At 33.6% G+C, this 21350-nt stretch overlaps 2 protein-coding genes and 1 pseudogene across 8 annotated transcripts; 1 reads left to right on the top strand and 2 right to left on the bottom strand.

The window, feature by feature from the left end:
* The first annotated feature begins 279 nt into the window (after positions 1-279).
* Positions 280-9616, top strand: LOC110639397 (uncharacterized). Of its 7 annotated transcripts, none has more exons than XR_009146025.1 (5): positions 280-434; positions 518-626; positions 3431-3495; positions 3646-3748; positions 9366-9616. XR_009146025.1 is itself a non-coding variant. In XM_058140683.1 (3 exons), the coding sequence occupies exons 1-2, from the start codon at positions 367-369 to the stop codon at positions 621-623; spliced, it is 174 nt and encodes a 57-aa protein (XP_057996666.1). In that variant the 5' UTR covers positions 280-366; the 3' UTR covers positions 624-626; positions 9366-9616. The 7 variants fall into 7 exon arrangements, 2 of the variants coding, with proteins under 2 accessions (XP_057996666.1, XP_021646012.1); XR_009146024.1 differs by having other exon boundaries at positions 3642-3748; XR_009146023.1 differs by adding an exon at positions 1044-1206 and having other exon boundaries at positions 3431-3748.
* On the bottom strand, positions 3268-12525 carry LOC110640781 (beta-amylase 3, chloroplastic-like; annotated as a pseudogene).
* On the bottom strand, positions 7303-8714 carry LOC131175938 (uncharacterized). Its single transcript, XM_058140682.1, has 2 exons — positions 8011-8714; positions 7303-7742 (listed from the first exon to the last, which is right to left on the bottom strand). Exons 1-2 carry the CDS (start codon positions 8245-8247, stop codon positions 7305-7307), a joined length of 675 nt encoding a protein of 224 aa, XP_057996665.1. The 5' UTR covers positions 8248-8714; the 3' UTR covers positions 7303-7304.
* Positions 12526-21350: the final 8825 nt, after the last annotated feature.

The following is a 21350-nucleotide window of genomic DNA, read 5'->3' as shown; positions in this document are numbered from 1 at the left end:
AAAAAATGTGAATTCCAATCAAATAAAATTGAAATGATTTGATTCAACTAAAATTTTACAAAGAATTCAATTTAATTGATTTTTTTCTTTATCTATTTTTATGTTTGAAATGAAAGAATTTAATTTTTCTTATTTTTAAAATAATTTTATTAAAAAAATAAGTATAATTGTATAAAAATTTAATTAATTCTTTGTTTTAATTCATTAAAAAAAAAAGAAAATGATTTCAATTTGGTTTGGACATGTGAGGTCCAATCTTTATTAAATCAGATCAACTCTGGTTTGATTTTGGGCTCTAACCGGACGGTGGCCGGGTCTGAATCTTAATAGAAGTAGAAGAGACGCACGCTAGCCAAGTGAAAAGAAATGGGAAAAACATTCACTCTCATTCAAACAGTTGCCACTGCAGGATTATTCTCTGCTGTTTCCTTTTGGTCAATCTCAGTTCTCTGATCTCTCTCTTGTAGTTCTGTCACTTTCTCGAGAATCGACTGTTCTGAACCTTTTCTGTTGTCAGGTATGGTTTTATGTTCGGAAGAGAATCAGCTCGCAAGGAGCTCGGTGACTTGATTGAAGATCTTCGCCGTGGAAATTCCTCTTCAACTCCTCCTCCAAATTCCTAATTGGTAATTATTCGCTTAAATTTTGATAAATCATTTTACTTTTCCCCCTCAAAACCGCCTATTAATGCTTAAAACCGGATATTAATGCCGTCTATATACTTCGTAATAGGTGAATCCCAGGCCCTAATTGTAACTGAAGCTCATTTGGGAAAGGTATCAATTAGCAAACGAGCCAGATTATTCATTTAAGCATGTTAGGATGGGGAATTGAAATAAGTAATTCTATATTGTAGTAGCATGCTTTGAGCAGTTTTGAACTTTTGTTTCTCTATGTATGAAGGTTGTAGCCCTGTGGCATACTTGTTTTGTGGTTGAATGTAAGTGTTTTTGGTGTTAGAAGCTGGGGTTTTGCATTACCAATTTTCTGCAGTCTTGGTCTCGCTTGTTGATTTATATGCATGGTGATTTTACTCGGGTCAGGTGTTGGCTGATATGCGAAGATGTCGGAAATGACTATTCATAATTGGTCTAGATGATTGGATGCCTAAACTACATCAACAAATTGAAAGAACCTGTAGTTTCCTTGTATGATGATTGAGAAATCAATGACTGTCATGTTTGCTCATGCCCGGTGTTGGTTTTGGTACCCATTGATCATTTTGCTGCCTTTTTTTTTTTTCTCTCTCTCTTTTTTATTGGTAAATTATGAAATGATAAAGGTTGGAAATATGTTCAATGTACATATCAATGACATTACAACCTACAGCCATGCATTTTACGTGAGAAAAATCCCTTGTAATAATAATCTTGACACCAAAAGTAGGAATCATCTATTGTTCATATGCTAGCATAAGCACATTCCACCAACTCGTGATTCTTTTTCTTGACAAAATTCTTTTAATAATATTACAATATTCTCATTGTTGAGTACCATGATGTCGTGCTTTCTCATGCTATAGATTTTATACATGATCTATTGGTCTGCCAACTCTGTTAGAGGCAGGTAAAGGAAAATTGGCTGGCCATTATGATTTTTCCTGATGCCAGACATTTCTAACTCTTGTGAGCAACACGACAACACTCTAAAACATTGATTTGGCTGATTCACGTATAGGCTGTTATGCAACATGAATCACATGACAGGGAAGTGTCATGGGTGATATCTATATGTTTCATTGATAGCAGAAGTGTAACTATTCTCAAAGATAGCTATAAAATTGCCTCTTTTTTACCCTTTTTTTTTAATAAAACTTCCTCTCATTAAAAACCTGAACTCTTTTTTGACCTCCTCTAAAACCATACCATGGACCTTGTTTTTAACTCCTTTTGAATCTGTTAACTCATTCTATGATATATACATTTTCTTTCCCCAATAATTAACCTTTTTATATGAAATTACTGTGTTTTACAAAAATTTTAAAATAATGATTTTACATTTAAGTTTTTTTAATAAATTTATAATAGAGGCCTAATAGTAAATTTTAAACATTGTTATTCCTATAATGTCATTATGACAAGACAATTCTATATGTTGTTTTTGAGTAATAAATATTTTGTCTCGGCCCTCAGGACTATTATATATTACAAATTTGAGTTAAATTATTATTAAAACTATAACTTTGAGTAAATTCACTAATTTTCTTTTTAAAAAGTTCAAAGTAGCACTAGGGGTGAGCATTTAGTTCAAACCGAACCAAACCGAATTAAATAATGAAAATCGAATCGAACTGAACATCTCTATTTCGGTTTGGTTCAGTTCAAACTGATCGATTTTAATTTTTGATTGATGTTTTAATTTAGACTTAATTTTCAAGTTATTTGGTCTAATATTGACTTTGGTTTGAATCTAATAATAATTAATTAATGAAATTACACAATTTATATATATAAAATTACATATAATTCATAAATTCCTCATAAAAATAAATAATTCAAAAATTGGTTCTATTCGATTTGGTTCGATTTGAATATATAAAATTAGTATTCATTTCGGTTCAGTTTAACCGATTTTTTCTCTTCAAAACCGAACAGAACTAAAATAATTGAAATTTTTATAATATAAAACTGAACTGAACCGAATTATTTTAAAAACCGAACCGAATTATCGAATTAAGGCGGTTTGAATCAGTTTATTCGGTTTGAACCGAATAATGCTCACCCTTAAGTAGCATTGGTTGATTTGGATTGTTACGGTTGGAATCGGTTGAATAATTCAGTTCGGCCAATAGTGATGTCGTTATTTAAAACTTTAGGTACATAATTTCTGATATTTAAAGTCTCAGCAGCTACTCAATGGGAGTTTTCTCTTGGAGTTGGTTGCTGTGTATTTGCTCTTGAAACTTGAATAAATATTGTGCTTGCTTTTTTAGTATTTTCACCACAGAAATTGTATTTGGGAAATGGAATAAGCGTGAATTTTAGAAAAGAGTGTTTGAATTATAATGTAATCATAATCAACAAGTTATACAGAAATGATAATCTGCATATGAATTTTTCAGTGCCTTCTTTTATATATTGAGAAAAACAAATGGTTGACTGAGTAGTGTGAACCCCAAGGGAACGCCTCTATTCTCTCTGGAATTCCGTGAAGGGGCCCTAAGATAATGGCCAATTATCGAATGTCCTTAATTTGGACCACAGAACACTAGATGTAAACACAGATTTTATTCTTGTTCTAAACATCTTTATGGCATATAATGCCAAAAGTATGGTGTATATGTATGATATTTTTTAGTTGGCCTATGATATATATACTGATCTTGCATTATTATACATTAATGCGTGCATGTGCTTATACAGGAGCACCTTTCTTTGTCCTTTTGACATTCTTGTCTTTGATAAAGCCAACATAAAGGTTTGTTTTGCAGGAGTCACACTCTGCTAGTCGTATGTTTTGGCCACCTTCTGACATGCTTTTTACAAACTCCACAAGGTGTTGCCAATTATCCCCTTCAAACAACTTCTTATTCATTCTTAGATATGTAAATGCTACCAATCCATTGCCAGATTCTGATCTACTTGTTGACAAAACTTGTGCATATGCACCTGCATCATACCTCTCCAATGCATTCTCTCCAGCCAGTTCAATTCCAGCAGTCCTTGTGACCATCTTCACTTGCCGCACTAATCCTTCTGCCGAGCAATTTGCACTTTCAGGTTGTTCTTGATCTCGCATTTCCATGCAGGTGAAGTTAAATACAACTCCATATTTGCTAAACATTCGTGCTATTGGTAGGTAGCCATCATGGTTTCTGGTGTTATAGAAACCTGCAGTGAGTTCGGCTGGGTGGGATCTTGTTATGTAATGCCAATGAATTCGAGCTACTCTTCCAGATAGCTTTGCTCCAGATCCTTGTGTAGAAAGAGATGATTCTAATTGATTTCAATCAATCTGTACATGGGTATATATATACAATTGATTCCTATAATTGTGTTCTACTAATTAGGAAGAAATCCTAAATAAGAAATCCTAAATAAGAAATCCTAAATAGGAATACAGAATACATAATATACAGAGAAATAATATAGTGATTGACTTTCCATAACACTCCCCCTCAAGTTGGAGCATAGATGTTAATCATGCCCAACTTGTTACAAATGTAGTCAATCCTAGCTCCATTTAGAGCTTTTGTGAAAATATCTACTAACTACTCTCCAGTTTTGATGTGTCCTGTTGAGATGATCTGTTGTTGAATCTTTTCACGAATAAAATGACAATCAATCTCAATATATTTAGTCCGCTCATGAAACACCGGATTAGAAGCAATATGAAGAGCAGCTTGATTATCACACCACAATTTCGCAGGCAGGGAGGTCTTAAAACCTGTCTCATCTAGTAATTGAAGTATCCACATTACCTCACATACTGATTGTGCCATGGCTCTGTATTCGGATTCAGCACTAGATTGAGAAACTACACTCTGCTTCTTGCTTCTCCAAGACACTAAATTTCCTCCAATAAAAACGCAATATCCAGTAGTTGACCTTCTGTCAACCTTAGATCCAGCCCAGTCGGTATCTGAAAAACATTCAATATTCAAATGCCCATGATTACCATATAGCAAACCTCTTCCTGGAGCGCCCTTCAGATAACATAAGATTTGTTCCAAGGCTTCCCAATGAGCAACAATTGGGGAAGACATAAACTGACTTACCACACTAACGGCATAAGCAATGTCAGGACGAGTGACTGTAAGGTAGTTCAATTTTCCTACCAATCTCCTCAGATCTCTCTCAGATCTTCAAACAACTCACTATCCCCGCTAATTGCTTGTAAAGTTGGAGTCATTGGTGCGCTACAAGGCTTAACACCTAATTTTCCTCTGTCACTAATAGATCGAGGACATATTTTCTTTGAGACAAGAAAATACCCTTCTTACTTCTCATAACTTCGATACCCAAGAAATACTTTAACAATCCCAAGTCTTTGGTCCAAACCGAGTTTGGAGGAAGGTTTTAAGAGATGAAATACTGCAGAGTCACTCCCGGTGATGACAATGTCATCCACATAGACTACCAAGAGAATTAGACCACCTCAGATTGCCTATAAAATACCGAGTGATCACACTTACTCTTTGCATACCAAATTCTGCATTGCTTCACCGAATCTCCCAAACCATGCCCTAGGACTTTGTTTCAAGCCATAAAGAGACTTTCGAAGCCTACAAACTTTATCCAACTCTCCCTGAGCAACAAACCCAGGTGGTTGCTCCATATACACCTCCTCCTGAAGATCACTATGAAGGAAAGCATTCTTGATATCCAATTGATGCAGGGGCCAATCATATGTAGCTGCTAAAGAGATAAATAAGCGAATAGAAGTAAGTTTAGCTACAGAGAAAAAGTATCGAGTAATCAACTCCATATGTCTGAGCATATCCTTTTGCTACAAGGCGTGCTTTTAACCTAGCCACAGAACCATCAGGATTTACCTTTACTGTAAATACCCATTTGCAACCAATAGCTTTCTTACCAGTGGGCAAAGGCAATAGTTCCCATGTACCATTAGCATCTAAAGCCTCCATTTCCTCTTTCATAGCATCACACTCGCCAGGGATGAGACAAAGGCCTCACCAACAGTATTAGGGATAGGAACAGAGTCTAAAGAAGTAACAAAACACCGAGAACAAGAAGACAATTGATTATAAGAAACAAAAGAAGAGATAGGGTAAGTACATGAACGTTTACCTTTACGAAGAGCAATGGGTAAGTCTAGATCAGAATCATGATCAGTATGAGGTACAGGATCTCCTAACGAAGTAGCTGGTGGAGGATCTCAGTCAGGAATCTCCATTCTCCTGGAATAAACATGAACAACGGGAGGTCGAGTAGGTCTAGAGACAGAAGGAACAGGCTGTGGGAGAGGACTAGACATTGGTTGGACAGTATATATTAAGAGATCATCCTCCTCCCCCTGACTCTCATACACAGATGATGGAGGAAAAAATGGAGTGGACTCAAAAAATGTGACATTTGCAGAAACAAGATAACGATTTAGAGTAGGAGAGAAACAACGGTACCCTTTTTGGAGCCGGGAGTACCCAAGGAAGACACATTTGAGAGATTTTGGATCCAATTTAGTAACCTATGGACGAACATCACGCACAAAACATGTACAACCAAAAATACGGGGTTCAATAGGGAACAAAGATTTTGTAGGAAACAAAGCAGTATAAGGAATATCCCCATTAAGGACAGAAGATGGCATACGATTGATCAAAAAACATGCCGTAGAAACTGCATCCGTCCAAAAGTGTTTAGGTACTTTCATCTGAAAAAGAAGAGCACGAGTTACCTCAAGAAGATGCCGATTTTTTCTTTCGGCCACACCATTTTGGGATGGGGTGTCCACACAGGAAGACTGATGAAGAATGCAATTTTGTGTCATATAAGACTGAAATTATGCTGAAAAGTATTCTTTGGCATTGTCACTTCTTAATATGCGCACAGAAATATTAAATTGAGTTTTGATTTCATTACAAAAGGCACAAAAGATAGAAAACAACTCAGAATGATTCTTCATTAAATATAACCAGGTAACACGAGAGTAATCATCAACAAAAGTAACAAAATAACAAAATCCAGTTTTAGAAGTAACAGAACAAGGACCCCAAACATCAGAATGAACTAACTCAAAAGGGGATGAAACCCGTTTATTGACTCTAGACACAGAAGGCAAACGATGATGTTTTGCAAACTGACACGACTCACATTCTAGTACTGATAAAGACTGAAACTGAGGACACAGCTTCTTCATGGTAGACAAAGAAGGATGACCCAATCTACAATGAGCTTCAAGAGGTGTTAAGGTACTGGAGCAAACAAGCGACCGCGGTACATGATTTTCCAGAATGTAGAGACCACCTGACTCGCGTCCTCTACCAATAATCTGCTTCGTCATAAGATCCTGAAACAAACACTGGTCAGGAAAAAAGGAAACATAATAATTTAAGGTACGAGTAAGTTTACTAACAGAAAGTAGATTAAAAGAGAATTTTGGTAGACACAAAACAGAAAACAAAGAAATTGAAGTCGGGTTCGCGATTCAGAACCCATGACACAAGAAGTAGAACCATCGGCTAAAGTGATGTTGGAAGTGAGATTAGACGAAAAGCGGATAGAAGACTAGAATTACTGTCATGTGATGCATCGCACTAGAATCAATAACCCAAATGGATGAGGAAGACACAAGGCATGTAGTGGATTTACGACTCGTGATCGCGATGTGAGGAACGGTAGGCTTTAGAGATGCCTGATACTGGGAAAATTGTGCAAAATCATCTGCAGATACCAAAATAGTTTTCTCAGAGGAAGATACTGTAGAATTCTCTGCTGCCATATTTGCCATCTGTGATCGCTGATTTTTCTTCTGAAGTTGCGGACAATTATATTTTGTATGGCCAGGCTCGTGGCAATAATAACAAATGACTCCTCTTGAGTCCTGATTAGAACTAGCCTCTCCATTACGCTGATTACTTCTGTTGCCTGTAATTTCTCCTCTACTTCCTCTTCTATTACCCTGTTGTCCATTTGGATTACGGCTAATAAGAGCACTACTGGCAGGCTGTGAAGATTGAGTACTCTCTGTACGAAGGACCCGTGTGAACGTTTCATGCAAAGAGGAAATCTCAGAACTGGAGAGAATCTGAGATTTAGCAGTCTCATACTCTGAAGGAAGGCCTGCAAGAAAACTCATAACAGCCAGTTGCTCCCGTTGGGCCTGTTGAACTTTCACATCAGGACTAAAAGGCAACAATACATTAAGTTCCTCATATACCTGTTTAAAATCCATAAAATAAGCCGTGAGAGACTTATCCTCTTTCTCAGCACGGTAGAATGCCTTGCAAACATCATAAATACGGGAGATATTCCCTTTACCAGAATACAGAAAATCTAAGTAATCCATCAATTCCTTAACAAATTCACAATGATTAATTAAACTAATTACCTCACTATGAATCGAGTTCCGAAGCTGCAAAAACAACCGAGCATCCTCCCTTAGCCAAGTTTGTCGTGTATCATCAGTGGGTGGATCTTTAGTAAGGTGATCATCCTTATCAATGCTACGCAAATAGACCCTAACAGTCTTACTCCACTCCAGGTAATTCGAACCATTAAGTTTGTGTTCCGTGATCTTAGTCATCACCGGAATCACATCAGAAATAACATTCTTATTGTCTGCCATTTGTTGAGACAAAGAAAACTAAGCGAAACGCTAATCCAAAGTGCTTATAGCAGCAAAATAATCCAAAATCACAAATCAAGCAAATACCGAAATAGGATCTGAGAGCCAAACCTCAGAAGTCCTTTAATGGTGTACTGGATCAGGCAATAGCACACAGTGGTGGAATGAGGGGGTTGAGACGATGCCGGCAATTTTGATCGGGGTTGAAACGGCCGATCGGCGGCCAAGGTCTCTCCTGAGCTGGGTAGTGAGAACAAATAGTCACCCTAGATTGATGACCTGCTCTGATACCATGTAGAAAGAGATGATTCTAATTGATTTCAATCAATCTGTACATGGGTATATATATACAATTGATTTCTATAATTGTGTTCTACTAATTAGGAAGAAATCCTAAATAAGAAATCCTAAATAGGAATACAGAATACAAAATATACAGAGAAATAATATAGTGATTGACTTTCCATAACACCTTGAAATATTCCTTTTGCAGCTGCTAGGATTCTGTCAACATGATCTAATAGCTTGCCTGAGTACCATTCTAAGAAAAACTGTCCGTATTCAGTGTTCCATGTTCCATCTCTTCGGAAAAATTCAGTTTCTTCAGGAAATTGATTATACTGGCCAGCATCATTGGCCCACCCCGTCCCCAGTCCTTCTTTCCAATTGCTTCAGCCGATGCTTCCAATGAAGTTTTCATGTACTGTTCAACATAGAAGTTTGTTTAGGAATTCCTTCCAAAAGTGAATAAATTAGTAACTTTTGGGTTTTATTTTAATATATGATTCCACATAGCTGCTTGCCTAAGTTACATAAATAATGACGCTAACCTTGTTTGGTTGGGGGTGAGTGAGTTAGGGAACTTCAAGTTCTTAGGAAGTGCAAAAAATTGACTTGTTTGGTTGAGAGTAAATGTCCTCTTCCTAGGAAGTGAAAGGCCTTTTTTTCTCAATTCCCAGGAATTAAGTTACTTGCCCTAACCTATGTAACTTACTTCTTGGGAAGTAGAGTTCCCGGGAAGTGGTTTAGAGTGGTGGACCACCAATAGGAAGTACTGCATTTTTAGGTGCAAATTGCAGAATTTACCTTATCATAACATTGGAATTCTCCAATTCCAGGAAACCTCCATGTTCCATTGCTTTCTGGATATGCTGGGTATCGTAGCTCTCCGCAAGGTCCCATCCCCACTTGAATTTCCTGCAATAGAGATTGAATCAATGTTTTAAGCTTCAAGAAATAATACATTCTTTAATGTCAGTCATATGTGAGGAAGACATATTGTGGGCTTGTGCTTTGGGTGCGTCTGTTGTAATATCCTTTCTTTTGTAATGGTATTTCTTTCTTATAAAAGAAATTGTTGACAGACTTATCAGTTGGTTTTGATATCTGATGTAGTTTGAACTGTTGGTATTCTGACAGACTGACAGGAAATGCCCTGATAATATGGAGTACATAATATTGTGCTGAGTCATTTATATTTTTTTTCTCTTTCTGTGCATCTTTCTTAGTTCATCCTTCTTCTATAAAGGAAAACAAGGATAATGCACAGACACATTTATCCGACTTTAAAGGCCTTGGTTGACTTTTAAGGAAGTAATGGCAACTTATATACTCTTTAAAACGGAATAATCTTTGTCAATGTGATCAAGTATAACCTTGGATGGGTTCTAGTCGGTAGATTCATTGAAAGTAGGAGTATGTTCATGTTAAATAGAAAGGAAAAATCAATAATATAACCTTAGAGAATTGGTTCTCTAAAATTATTTTTTTATACAGATGATGAATTCAATTCTTAATGGAAAGCATTGAATTTGGGGTTCTAATTTGTAAACTTTCCTTTTTTCCTATTTGTTTCTTCCAGCATGCCGGATTTATTGTCTTCTAGAAATGAGTCAAATTTTTTTATTTTCATCCGTTTTTCTAAATTAGGATATAACATCTTCTTGTTTTCTGGTATGCTATTATCCCCATATTCTTCAAATTATGTGCATATTTGTTGTGATTTATCAGCTTGTAGTGCTGTGCTGCCATGAGCTGGCGATGATAGTTTGGAATGTTGAATAGTTTTCTTCTTTGGTTCTTATTTCATGCATCCATTAATGCAAATGACAGATGCGCATCATGTGTGTGTGAAACATCCCCTTTCATATTTTCAATTATTTTCCCTTCTTTTCTTCCCCTGCTTATGTTTATTTCCATATGTTTTCATCAACTATTATCATGTTCTGGGAACCTGCAAAATGTGATATGAGATTATTCTATATGATAATGCAGGTCCTTTTATTTCTCTGTTGATGCACTCTTCATTAGCTGGCATTCTTTTGCCATCAAAACATCTATAGATTATAAAATAGCACCTATTATTTGACGTGTTTACATGAATAAGATTTCTTTTAACTGAGATTGTAGACGATGGTTTTAGTCTAATATTTTGTTGCATCTTGTGAAATGATTTGGTGAAAGCTTGCTTGATGTATAACCAAGAACATTCAAACGGGAAAATTTCTCAAACTAGTTAAATTTTCAATCGTCACCATTAATCAATGTAAGCTCTAGCTCTACTAATACTAGGATTAGAAATTAAGAAAATAATAAACCAACATTAATTAGGAATGCTAAAACAATACTAAATAAAATGGTACTTTCTGTATTTCTTCCTAAAATAATTAGTCCTAAAATCACTTGTTGAAGCTCCTGCATCATTGTTGTACTATTTTTTCATGAACCTATCCTCATTCCCAAAGAAACATCAAAATGTATGAAGAATAGAAGCTTACAACAATAACTTCACCTAGGTAATCTCTGAATCTGTTTTGAAAGCTCCTCATGTAATCAGTGTACACCTGTATGGGTGTTCTTGCTCTCAACACTTAAGCAAGTCACAACCCAAGGAGATATACTCAGGATTCCTCCGACCTGATCTGTCTGTGTAGACAAGATCTCTTCAAGTACCCATGGAGGCAGGGGAATGCTAAACAAGAGAAAAAGTGGATTAGTTACTGTTGAACCATTTCTATGGGAGTAGTTTATGTTGCACTAACTTGCCACAGCATGCTAGGAATACAGGGTGCTCTTTTTTTTTTTTTTAATAAAAAAAGAAACCAAGAATAGAAAGAAACTTAGAACTGAAAAATTAAATCACTTACATTTTCTTTGTTTTGAGGGAAGTGTATAGAAAAGAAAAAAAATATTATTTCCCTATTTTCTTTTGTTTAGACAGCAATTAGAGAATGGAAAAAAGAGAACAAAATGGAAATTAGATTTCCTAATTTCTCTCCAAACCTCCAAAAAAATTTCCCACTAATGTGGGATGAAAATTGAGAAAGTAAAAAGGTTATGAAGGCTGAAGTTATGAATATAACCTTGACATCATATAAATAGCAAAGGCCATATGATGAGGATATAATTTTATAAATAAACTTTCTAATTTCTTTTCTTTTCTTTTCTATCTACTTCCTCACATAAGGTAACCAATCAATAAAATGAAAAGTAGACTTTTTTTCTTTTCTTTTACTTTATTTAATTTCTTTTCATTTCCTTTGCACAATTAAGGAATCAAACAAATGATTAGAGAAGTAGGAAAAAAAATTTATAGCTTGGCTCTTGAGTACTGTGCGAAATATTCCTAGGTGAAGAATTATTTTCTTAATCTTGAAAGAGAATTAATGATTCAAATTAAAAACTGTTGCGTGTCTGTGACCATCGATTTAAACCCACTGTTAAATGGTAAAAGGTAGATCCTATAAATTACCTGCATGAATCTCCAACATTTCCTCCACACTGATGGAAGGACATAACAACTTGAAGCTTCAGTCCATACTTTTGAACCATCTGCACAAGCTCAGCATATCCTTCCCAATTGTACTTAAGTGGTCCATCTTTCTCCACCAAACCCCACCAAGCATCAACCATCACTCCTACACTTGCACTATTCAAGGCCATCAAGCTAGCATTCATTGCTCGTGGCTTATTTAAATTTCCCCCTAGTGTTATTGTGTCAAGTGGCAGCATCACAAACACAGGCACCTTAGAGTTATTGCTACTGTGACGACCGGATATTGCATGTAGCTTCTCCCACTTGTCACTTTTCCTTCTTTCCATCGTGAAGATATTATCATGTGAGAGCTGTGCTTCTTGTATTGAATTCTTTGTTCTGAGGTGGCATGATGGCTTGATTTGTGCAAAGCAAATTGCACCAGAAAAGTCATCAGGGGTTTTGAGGCTTTTGGTGTCTTTCAGATTGATAAAAGAAGTTGATGAACGCAGTTTTAAAGTCATATTTCTCTTTGGTTTTCTGAGGATTGAAGAGGGAGAGAAGAGATGCAGGAATGAAAGAATGTTGGATGTGTTCATTTATAAAAGATAAGTCTGGTTCAGAGTTTGAAGGAGACAATATTGGTGGGCTCTAGTCTAAAGGAGAAAAAGTGCAAAAGATCAAAATTACTCGGCTCACCTTTTCAAGGTCCTTGTAATGAAATGTGGCACTACATTTTCTATATTTAATCCAGCTGAAGAAAAAAAAAAGTGTTTCAATATTTTATGGTCATTCATTGAATAGATAAATATTGCCTTTAATTGTGGATGTTGACTGAAGGATATCTTTGACTTCTTGCGGTTCTAAATTTTTTATGGTTGTGCAATTTTCCTTCCATCAGGCAGGTAAACATTAGTCATTTTCCCTGACATTCTTCCCAATGGTATATCAAAATATCATCCTGAATGATGCAATTACTTCAATTTTTTGAACTGCTGCTGTATTTGCATCAGTCCCAGTTGAAGGTTTTAATTTGTTCCTTTCATGAATGTGAACCATGGGGCTGTTAAGTAGCTATAGCTTGCAGAAAGGTTACTGAAAAATATAAATGGGCTTGTCATGAACTCGTGATCTTGGATTAATTATCTACCTTTTTCCTCCATTTTTCTTTTGTCTGTGCTTTCTTCTCCAAATTTTAGTTGATGCACAGGGGTTAATTTCACATTGAAGTCACTGAACTTATCACAAATTCGCATTAATTTCATTCAATTTCGTTGTCTCTTGAAAGTATTAAAATTTGATTTTTTGTCATAATAACTTTGATTTAGCGATAACTTTGATTCTTTTTCATAATAAAATCACTAAAACAAAATTTTGATAAAATATAATAAAAAGTTTGATGTGGCTCGCAACCATATTTAACTTATTTAAATATATTTTGTCCACTTCAAAATAGCAAAAAATGAGAATGAGAGAGAATGTTACGTTTTTTTTTTTTGATTCCATATCTTTAATGCACAGAAAAGGAGTGAGAAAGAGAGAGTGGGAGGACAGAGGAGAGAGAAAAATGTCTTGGATGGTTCACTAAAAATAAAAATACATTTAGAAGTTTAATATGATTGTCATGTCATATTGCCTGCTTGAATTTGATCAGATGTTGATTACGAAAATTGAAGTTCAGTGATTTTTAAATAACAAATTGAAATTAAGTGACTTTAATGAGATTTAGCAACAAGTTCAGTGATGATTACTGAAATTTACTCTTGATGTATATGGTGTTAGGTTTGCTAAAGTGTCAAATTTGCTTAGGACATTAGACTTGCTAGTGAAGATTGAATCCATACAAGAGCAATATTATTGTTATTGTTGCTGCTGCTGTTGTTAATGGTATTATTATTATTATTATTATTATTATTATTATTATTATTATTATTATTATTATTATTATTATTATTATATGACTTGTAATAGCAGTATTAGATTCTGCTATTAGTATTTTCTTTTTCCTTGTAATATGGCTGCAAGCAAATCTGTACATCAAATCTCTTAACATGATAACTATTTTTCATGACATTTTGACAAAATGGCAAACCCTCAAAAGTTGCTTCTCTTTGGGTTTCTGTTCTCTTCTATTTTTGTGGTTGGTAACTTCTTGAGAAATTTGAAAATTTTCTTGGTTATTCTTGGCTTTGGATAAGAAGGCTGGGGTTCCTTTTGATTGGGAAAGCATGTGGCTGTGATAAGGTCTGTGCTCTTGTTATTTTTGAAATTTCGCTTTTCTATACTTCTAAACTATCTGATCTACTATATGGTGTTTGCTAACATTTGCTTACTGGGCTCCATTGAAATTATGAATTTGATATTCCCATCCAATCTTTATTTTGAACATAGCATTGCATAAAGTTGCTTTATATTCTTGCTAGTGTGTTGAAACAATGAAATGCCTTTAGAAGCAATTTTAATGGAGAATATACTCTAGGTTGAACTGTGCATGAATCATTCTGAGATGCACAACTGGGATTTCCTCTGCTGCATGATCATTCCAGTATTAATGGTTTGTCATAGAAGTCCTATGCACAGGATAAGGAAAAACAAAGTTTTTTAAATGTTAACTTTCAAGTGATACTTGTAATAATTGGTACAACTTTGCTTATGATGTGTATATGTCTTAGGCTTCAGTTCATGCAATAACACTGGATATGATGGAAAAAAGAATAACTATTCTATGTTGAATAGCTATTCTAAAATTTGGTTAAAATTTTCAATGTGGATTGATCATCCCATGAAATAGCTATTCTACAATATCAACTTTTAGTTGAAAATTTAAATGTGTAATAATTATTACATGAGTAGATATTTCACAAATTTATATATACAAATTTCACATATAAGTGAGAGACTGAAAGTAGTTGTTCTATGGCCATAAAACAGCCATTATATTCTTACTCTATGCTATTATATGATCCAAACAAAACCTTTAATTTTTGTGGGTGGCGGCAGGACTGGCAATGGTGATTGCATCATTTTTTCTTGTCAATTATAGATCTTTAGTCTTTATTTTTTTGACATCAAGTCTCAAGTCTTTATTGTTATGGCAAGAGGTTGTGCCTTAGTCTAAGTTCGATCTTTAGGAAATTCTGATGTGTAAGAAAATGTAACTTCATGCAATGAGAATAATTCTCATTCTCTGTTGGACAAAATTCAAATTACAGAGATTAGTATAATTTGTCTTTTATTTATTGGAGCATGAACGGAGTTACAGATGACTACTTTGTATCCTTGAAGAGGGTGCTTTGTTGAAATTACATTAGAAAGCTTCTAATATCTTTAGTCCTTTTCTAACCTTTTTCCCTCTTCTCTTCAGTATTCTACATCTGATAATGGCAATATACACATGCCTTGGCATTATATCTCCTCTACATTCATTGGTTTAGTAGTGTAGCACCGTACATGATGGATAATAGTAACTCTGTAACATTCCCTTTGTCTTTGCTCATATAAACTCTACTTGAAGAAATGAGGTTACCAATGATGTGGTGTTGGTGAATTGCATTGCTGGGTTAGAGGAAGTAGGCAAGTTTGATTGAGTTTAGTAAGTGGGTCCTTATTGATTGAAAAGATAATTATGAATCTCTTGCCTCATGACATGATAGTTTGGTATTTGGCTGTAAGATGCTCAAGTTGTTAACATACTGCTGCAATTCTTTTGTTTTCCTTAAGTTTTATGTGGATGTGAGACCTTATCTCGTTTTTATGTGGATGTGAGACCTAATCTCTTTACACACACACACCCCTTCTCTCTCCTTGTGGTTCCCTTGCACGCATGCGTACACAAAATTGTTGAGAAGTTTCAGAAGAAAGGAAAAAGAAATGAAAAATTAATTAGGAAAAAAACTCTTGCACAATGAATTTGAGAGGGAATAGGCCATGCAGTGAACATCATATTCATATCTGGAGATATGATTTTTGGGCTAAAATTAGTTTTAACAATTTATTCTCATATCACGATACAGCTAACAAGTTTCATGTGTGTTGGTTACTGATAAAACACCATACTGAAAACTATGAAGATGTTTGTAATATTGTAAGATCACCCAGGGCTGCTTTTCTCTTTTACCAATAGAAGCATTCATCCCTGTGCATGTCAGACATGATAGTCCTGATATCACCATGTCTCTGAATCACAACTTTTGATTGCTAGCTTTGCTAAGAGATATGAAGTGCTGGGGTTAAATTTTGCCTGTAGGAACTCAGGCAGCATCTCTAGAACATCTCTTTTCTAGCTTCATGATAAATGGAGAACTTACTGCGGTTGTATCTATCTAATGTACAAGTAAAGATCTCTATATCTGGTTAGTGTTCAATTGAATTTAAAAAGGGAAATGTGGGGTCAACTTTTATTGGTAGATATTGGTCTCCCTTTTCCTCATGCGTGGGAATCTAGTTTCACTGTCATAAATTAATAAGATGATCCTCCTCGGCATTCCATGGGAAAGAAATAACCCATTAGTTGAACTGTTTTACCCTTCCATATTCAAGCTGCTATTGTCTTCTTGCATGGCAACTCGGGCTGGCAACTGCTTTCTTTTAATTTTTTTTTCCTTGCTTGGACGTACCCCCTTTCAAACGTACGCGCCATCCATCTCACAGGCCTTCCTGCAAGTGACAGGTAAATAATGTATCATGCAATCAAGCCTACAGGTTCATCATGTTCAAACTCCTCTTAGAACACAAACTACCGGTATGAAAGTGTGACAAGTTAATTGGGGAAAGAGTGAGATGGGAAAGGGGAAGCCTAAGATAACGTGGAGGGAAGTAGTTTTATGGGATTTACAAGTTTTAGGTATTGAAGTGGACTTTGGTATCTACCAGAGTTAAATGGTGAAAAAGGATCCATGTAGGTGATCACAACTAGTTTTGGCGATCACAATTTGTTTGAGATTAAAGCTTAGTTGTTGTTCAAGTTTGTTCAAACCAAAATAGGAATCTGATTTTGGTTTTAAAAACCTATCTTAAGCGAAAGCTCTTTAAATTTGTAAATGAAAACTTTTGGTGTATTTCTGATTGTGCATAAAGGGGAAATGCATTTGTGGTGAAAACGAGGTTTCTATTCCTCTCATAACAATGATTGAATTGCAAATTTTTTTATTTCAAAATTTTCAAGTGAAAAAAGGGATAGTGAGGTTTTGTGTCTTTTGAGTCTGTTTCATTGAATGGGTGTATTTTTAATTGGAAGTATTTAGATTAGAGATTTTGAAAATTTCATGGATTTATCTATAACCTAGTATTTTGTTGAGAAAAAGCTCAAATGAAGGATTTGGAAATCCCTCATTTTAGAATTCAACAGATTATTTATTTATTTTTATTTAATCAATTCCATGAAAATCATCAATATACTCAACAAGTGAAGTTACATGAATCCATGAAATAAAACATTCATGAAAATCATAAATTTTAAACTTCATATATTTAGATGTCCTAATTCAAATGTGCTCTGGGTGTTTTATTCACAAGTTGCTTCAGATATCATGTTTACTGAACACTTCAGGTCAGTAGTTGAGAGCCTAAATTCAAAAGTTCTTTATTGCTCAATCAAACAAACATAGAACTGTCATAATTTTGATACGCTTCATAATAGCCTACAATATCGGGGTCGAATTTTGCTTCAGTCATGTATGTGTGTTTGAGGAGTTTGGTGGGTGAACTAAAAAGAAAGAAAAAGAAAGGGAAGAAAACCAAGGGGAGGACAAAAGGTGACGGCATCCGGAGCATCAACCTGTTGCTGAAAGATTTAAATAGATTTTGAGGATGGTTTAGTCAATCTAATAAGCTTATGGTATATACATACGTCGAAAGAAAAAGGGTTTCAATAAAGAAGTGTTATTTGTGGACAATAATTTTTTTTTTTTTAATCTCTTGTGTGTTATTGTGGAATTGCACTAGCAAATCTAAATGAGGGACGGAGTGGTCATGATGTGATTGGATTGGAAGGGAGGGCAATAAGCAAGGCACTGGATTGAGAGGAAAGGTCTCGCCTTGTCACAATTGTTAGGTTAGTAGTTCATACAAGCATGGCTTGTGTGAATGCTATCAAAGCAAAACACTTGTTACAAGTGGAATGTGTGTTGTATGTTGTGGAAAGTTGATGGGAGTGACTCCTACAATTTGTATCACTTGGCCCTAATGAGAGGGCTAGGGATTTTAGTAAGAGAATATATATATACTCCGATCAATTTTGCACATTGAGGTTATGCTTTTTTTCATCAGGCAATCTTAAGGGAGCACTCTCTCAATTTGCTACACTTAGGATAAATATAATTTTGAAATACTTTCCAGTAAAGTTGAATCTTGATTGATAATAAAAATGAGCTCCAATCCTTACTAACTAGACTAACCCTGTTAGAATTAATTTGTTTACATAGGCATTAGTAAACTATTAGTAACTCATAGGTTTGGGTTCAAGTGGTCAAAATCCAATCCCATTGAAGTTATTAATAGACGTGATAAATTTTGATCCAGTTCGAATTTACTCGATCAAACTCAATTCAACTTCTATAAAATTTAAAATGACTTAAAACTTGAATGATTAAAAATTGTCCGTTGACCTAAAAATTTGTATGATTTAATTTAAAACTAATAGGTTTGGATTGACTCAATCAACCTAAAATTTTTGACCGACTCACAATTTTAAATTAACTTAATAGTCCTTCATGTATAGTGATTTAATGAATAACCCAAATTAATTTATAATTCGAAATTACATAATCCCAAGCCTGCTCAAAAAAAAAAAAAAAAAAAGAAAAGAAAAGAAATCGAAATCTGAGATGACCAACAATTCAAAATAAGCTAAACTTAAATGACTCTTAAGTAATTTTGCACGACTCGACTTGTTTGCTACCTCTAATTGTTAGGTAGAAAGTTCATATGAGATTAAGTGGTCAAGCCAGCTCAACCTCAGTTGTTAGATTGGCGAGGGATTTGAAGGTTGGAGTTTAATCTTTTTAATTTTTGGGATGAGATTAGTTTTGAAAGTTAGAACAAACAAGTTGGGATCTCTTATTCAAAGATGATGTTAATGGTAGCTCTAGCGAGGAAAAAAAAAATCTGCCAAAGTCTTGTAAGATATTTGTCCCAAGTATGACACTTGCTTGATATTTTGAAGAATGGAGGATTCTGCATCCGTTTTTTTCTCTGACGTCTATTTCTATTCAATTCGAAACTTGTTGCAAGCTATTTGATTGATACAAAATTTTGAACCCAACAAAAAAAAAAAAAAAAAAAAAAAAAAAAATAAATCCTTGCAGCTATAAATGCCACCTACTTATCTAATATATATAGATTGGAATAAAAATGGGTAGCATTATCAAGAAGATAACAACATTAGGGGATATGATATGTGCCATTTTTAATTTTGAAGTACTTTTAGGGTCTGACAAAAAAAAGTAAAAAAAAATTACTCTTAGGGGCCCAAACTAGTTAAATGATAAAAAAAAAAAATTATATTACGGATGTCAATTAATTTGAGATTAAGGCCCAAGGTTAATTTAGTTTAACTATTGAATATGGCTGAACTGATAATTGATAACTGTTGCTGATAATTGATAACAGCTGATATTTGATCATAATTGATATATTATAAGTGTTTACTAAAATTATAACTATCTATATCACGTTAAAAAAATGATTAGTAACTAATCGAATAGGTTTTTCCTAATCAATTTGGCAACCGATTCAGTTGATTACAATATGTCTAGTTTTAAATAGCAATCGACAATCAAATTGATTGCTAAATTAATTAAATTTAAAAAAATAAAACTTTTAGTAAAAAACTATTTGCTGCTAGCAGCAATCGAAATCGGTTGTTAATAGCAATCGAAACATAATTATTTACAAAAAAATTTAGTATATTTAATTTTGTAATTTTACAACTATTTTATAAATCAGTTGCTACATGCAATTAGCAGAACAATCAAAAAGTTGGTTGCTAGTTTAAAATATATATATATATATATATATATATATATATATATATATATAAAAGTTTGCAAATAACAAATAAAAAATTTAAATAAATAAATTTTTCAAAAAATTACTAAGATAATAAATTATTAATGAAAATTAGTACAAAAAATAATATAAAAATATATAAAAAATTACCAATAATAACTATTATAAAAAATATTAACAAAAATTAAATACAAAAAATATTTATAAGACAAATTACCAAAAAATACCATATATATTGTAACAAAAAAATTACTAAAAATTAATCTACAAATAATTTACTAATAAAAAATATATTTGTACAAAAATTTTTTATTTTATTCCAAAGAAAAATAAATTAAATAAAAAAGATGAGAAAGAAAAAGATAATGAAGAAGGAAAAAGATGAAAGAAAAATATTATAAAGAAGAAAATATATGAGAAAAAAAGATTAAAAAGAAAATAAATGAGAAAAAAATGATAAAAAATAGATGAGAAAGAAAAAGATAATGAAAAAAATAAATTAAAAAGAAAGATAATAAATGAATTAGATAAGAATAAAAAAGATGAAGAAAATTAGAGAAAAGAGAAGAAAGAGAGAGAGAAAAATGAGTAGTAGGGAAAAAAAATGAGCAGTAGGGAAAAAAAATGAGCAGTGATTTATATAAGTGAATTAACAATCGATTTTAGTAATCGACTGTCACTTGCTAATTTCTTTTAAAAATTAGACGGCGATTTTTGTAGAGAAAATTTTGTAACTGGTTCGCAATCAATTGTGAATCAAATAAAAAAAAAGGGTGAAAATTTTTTGAGAGAAAAAAATTAGTTGCAAAATTAAACTCGATTGCCACTGGCAATCAGGTCATAAATTGGTTGTAAATAAAAAAATAACAAAAAATTGGATGAAAATTTTTTAGAGGAAAAAATTGGTTGCTGTTAACAACTGATTTATAAATCAATTGTAAATAGAAAAATAATCGGGCGAGAATTTTTTGAGGAAAAAAATTGGTTCCAAAATCGGATGCTAATAACCATTGATTTTAATAGGTTGCAAAAATTGGTTGCTAACGCAAATTAGTTGCAAATAAAAAAAAAACAAAAAATTGGACGATAATTTTTTGAAGAAAAAATCGATTACTGAAAATCAGTTGTTATTGGCAATTGATTTACAAATTGTTTGCAAATAAAAAAAAAAAGAAAACAAAAAATTTGGCGGGAATTTTTTGGAGGAAAAATTGGTTATAAAATCGAATGCTAATAGCAATCAATTTTAATTGGTTGCAAATAAAAAAATTTTGGCAAAAATTTCCGTGAAAAAAATTTAGCAACCAATTTACAATTGATTACAAAAATTAGTTGCCATTAA

This window comes from Hevea brasiliensis, chromosome 18 (genome assembly GCF_030052815.1).
Source record: "Hevea brasiliensis isolate MT/VB/25A 57/8 chromosome 18, ASM3005281v1, whole genome shotgun sequence".
NCBI classification, from domain to species: Eukaryota; Viridiplantae; Streptophyta; class Magnoliopsida; order Malpighiales; family Euphorbiaceae; genus Hevea; species Hevea brasiliensis.
The sequence above is the reverse complement of the archived record's forward strand: the minus strand, read 5'-3'. Positions and strand labels throughout refer to the sequence as shown.

Excerpts from the sequence above, each read along its gene's own strand:
- LOC110639397 (XM_058140683.1), top strand. The coding sequence starts at position 367 with ATGGGAAAAACATTCACTCTCATTCAAACAGTTGCCACTGCAGGATTA. Across the intron at positions 435-517 it reads TTCTCTGCTGTTTCCTTTTG|GTATGGTTTTATGTTCGGAA; the intron begins GTCAATCTCAGT and ends TTCTGTTGTCAG.
- LOC131175938 (XM_058140682.1), bottom strand. The coding sequence starts at position 8,247 with ATGGCAGACAATAAGAATGTTATTTCTGATGTGATTCCGGTGATGACT. Across the intron at positions 7,743-8,010 it reads GGAACTCGATTCATAGTGAG|GCCTTCCTTCAGAGTATGAG; the intron begins GTAATTAGTTTA and ends GTTTTCTTGCAG.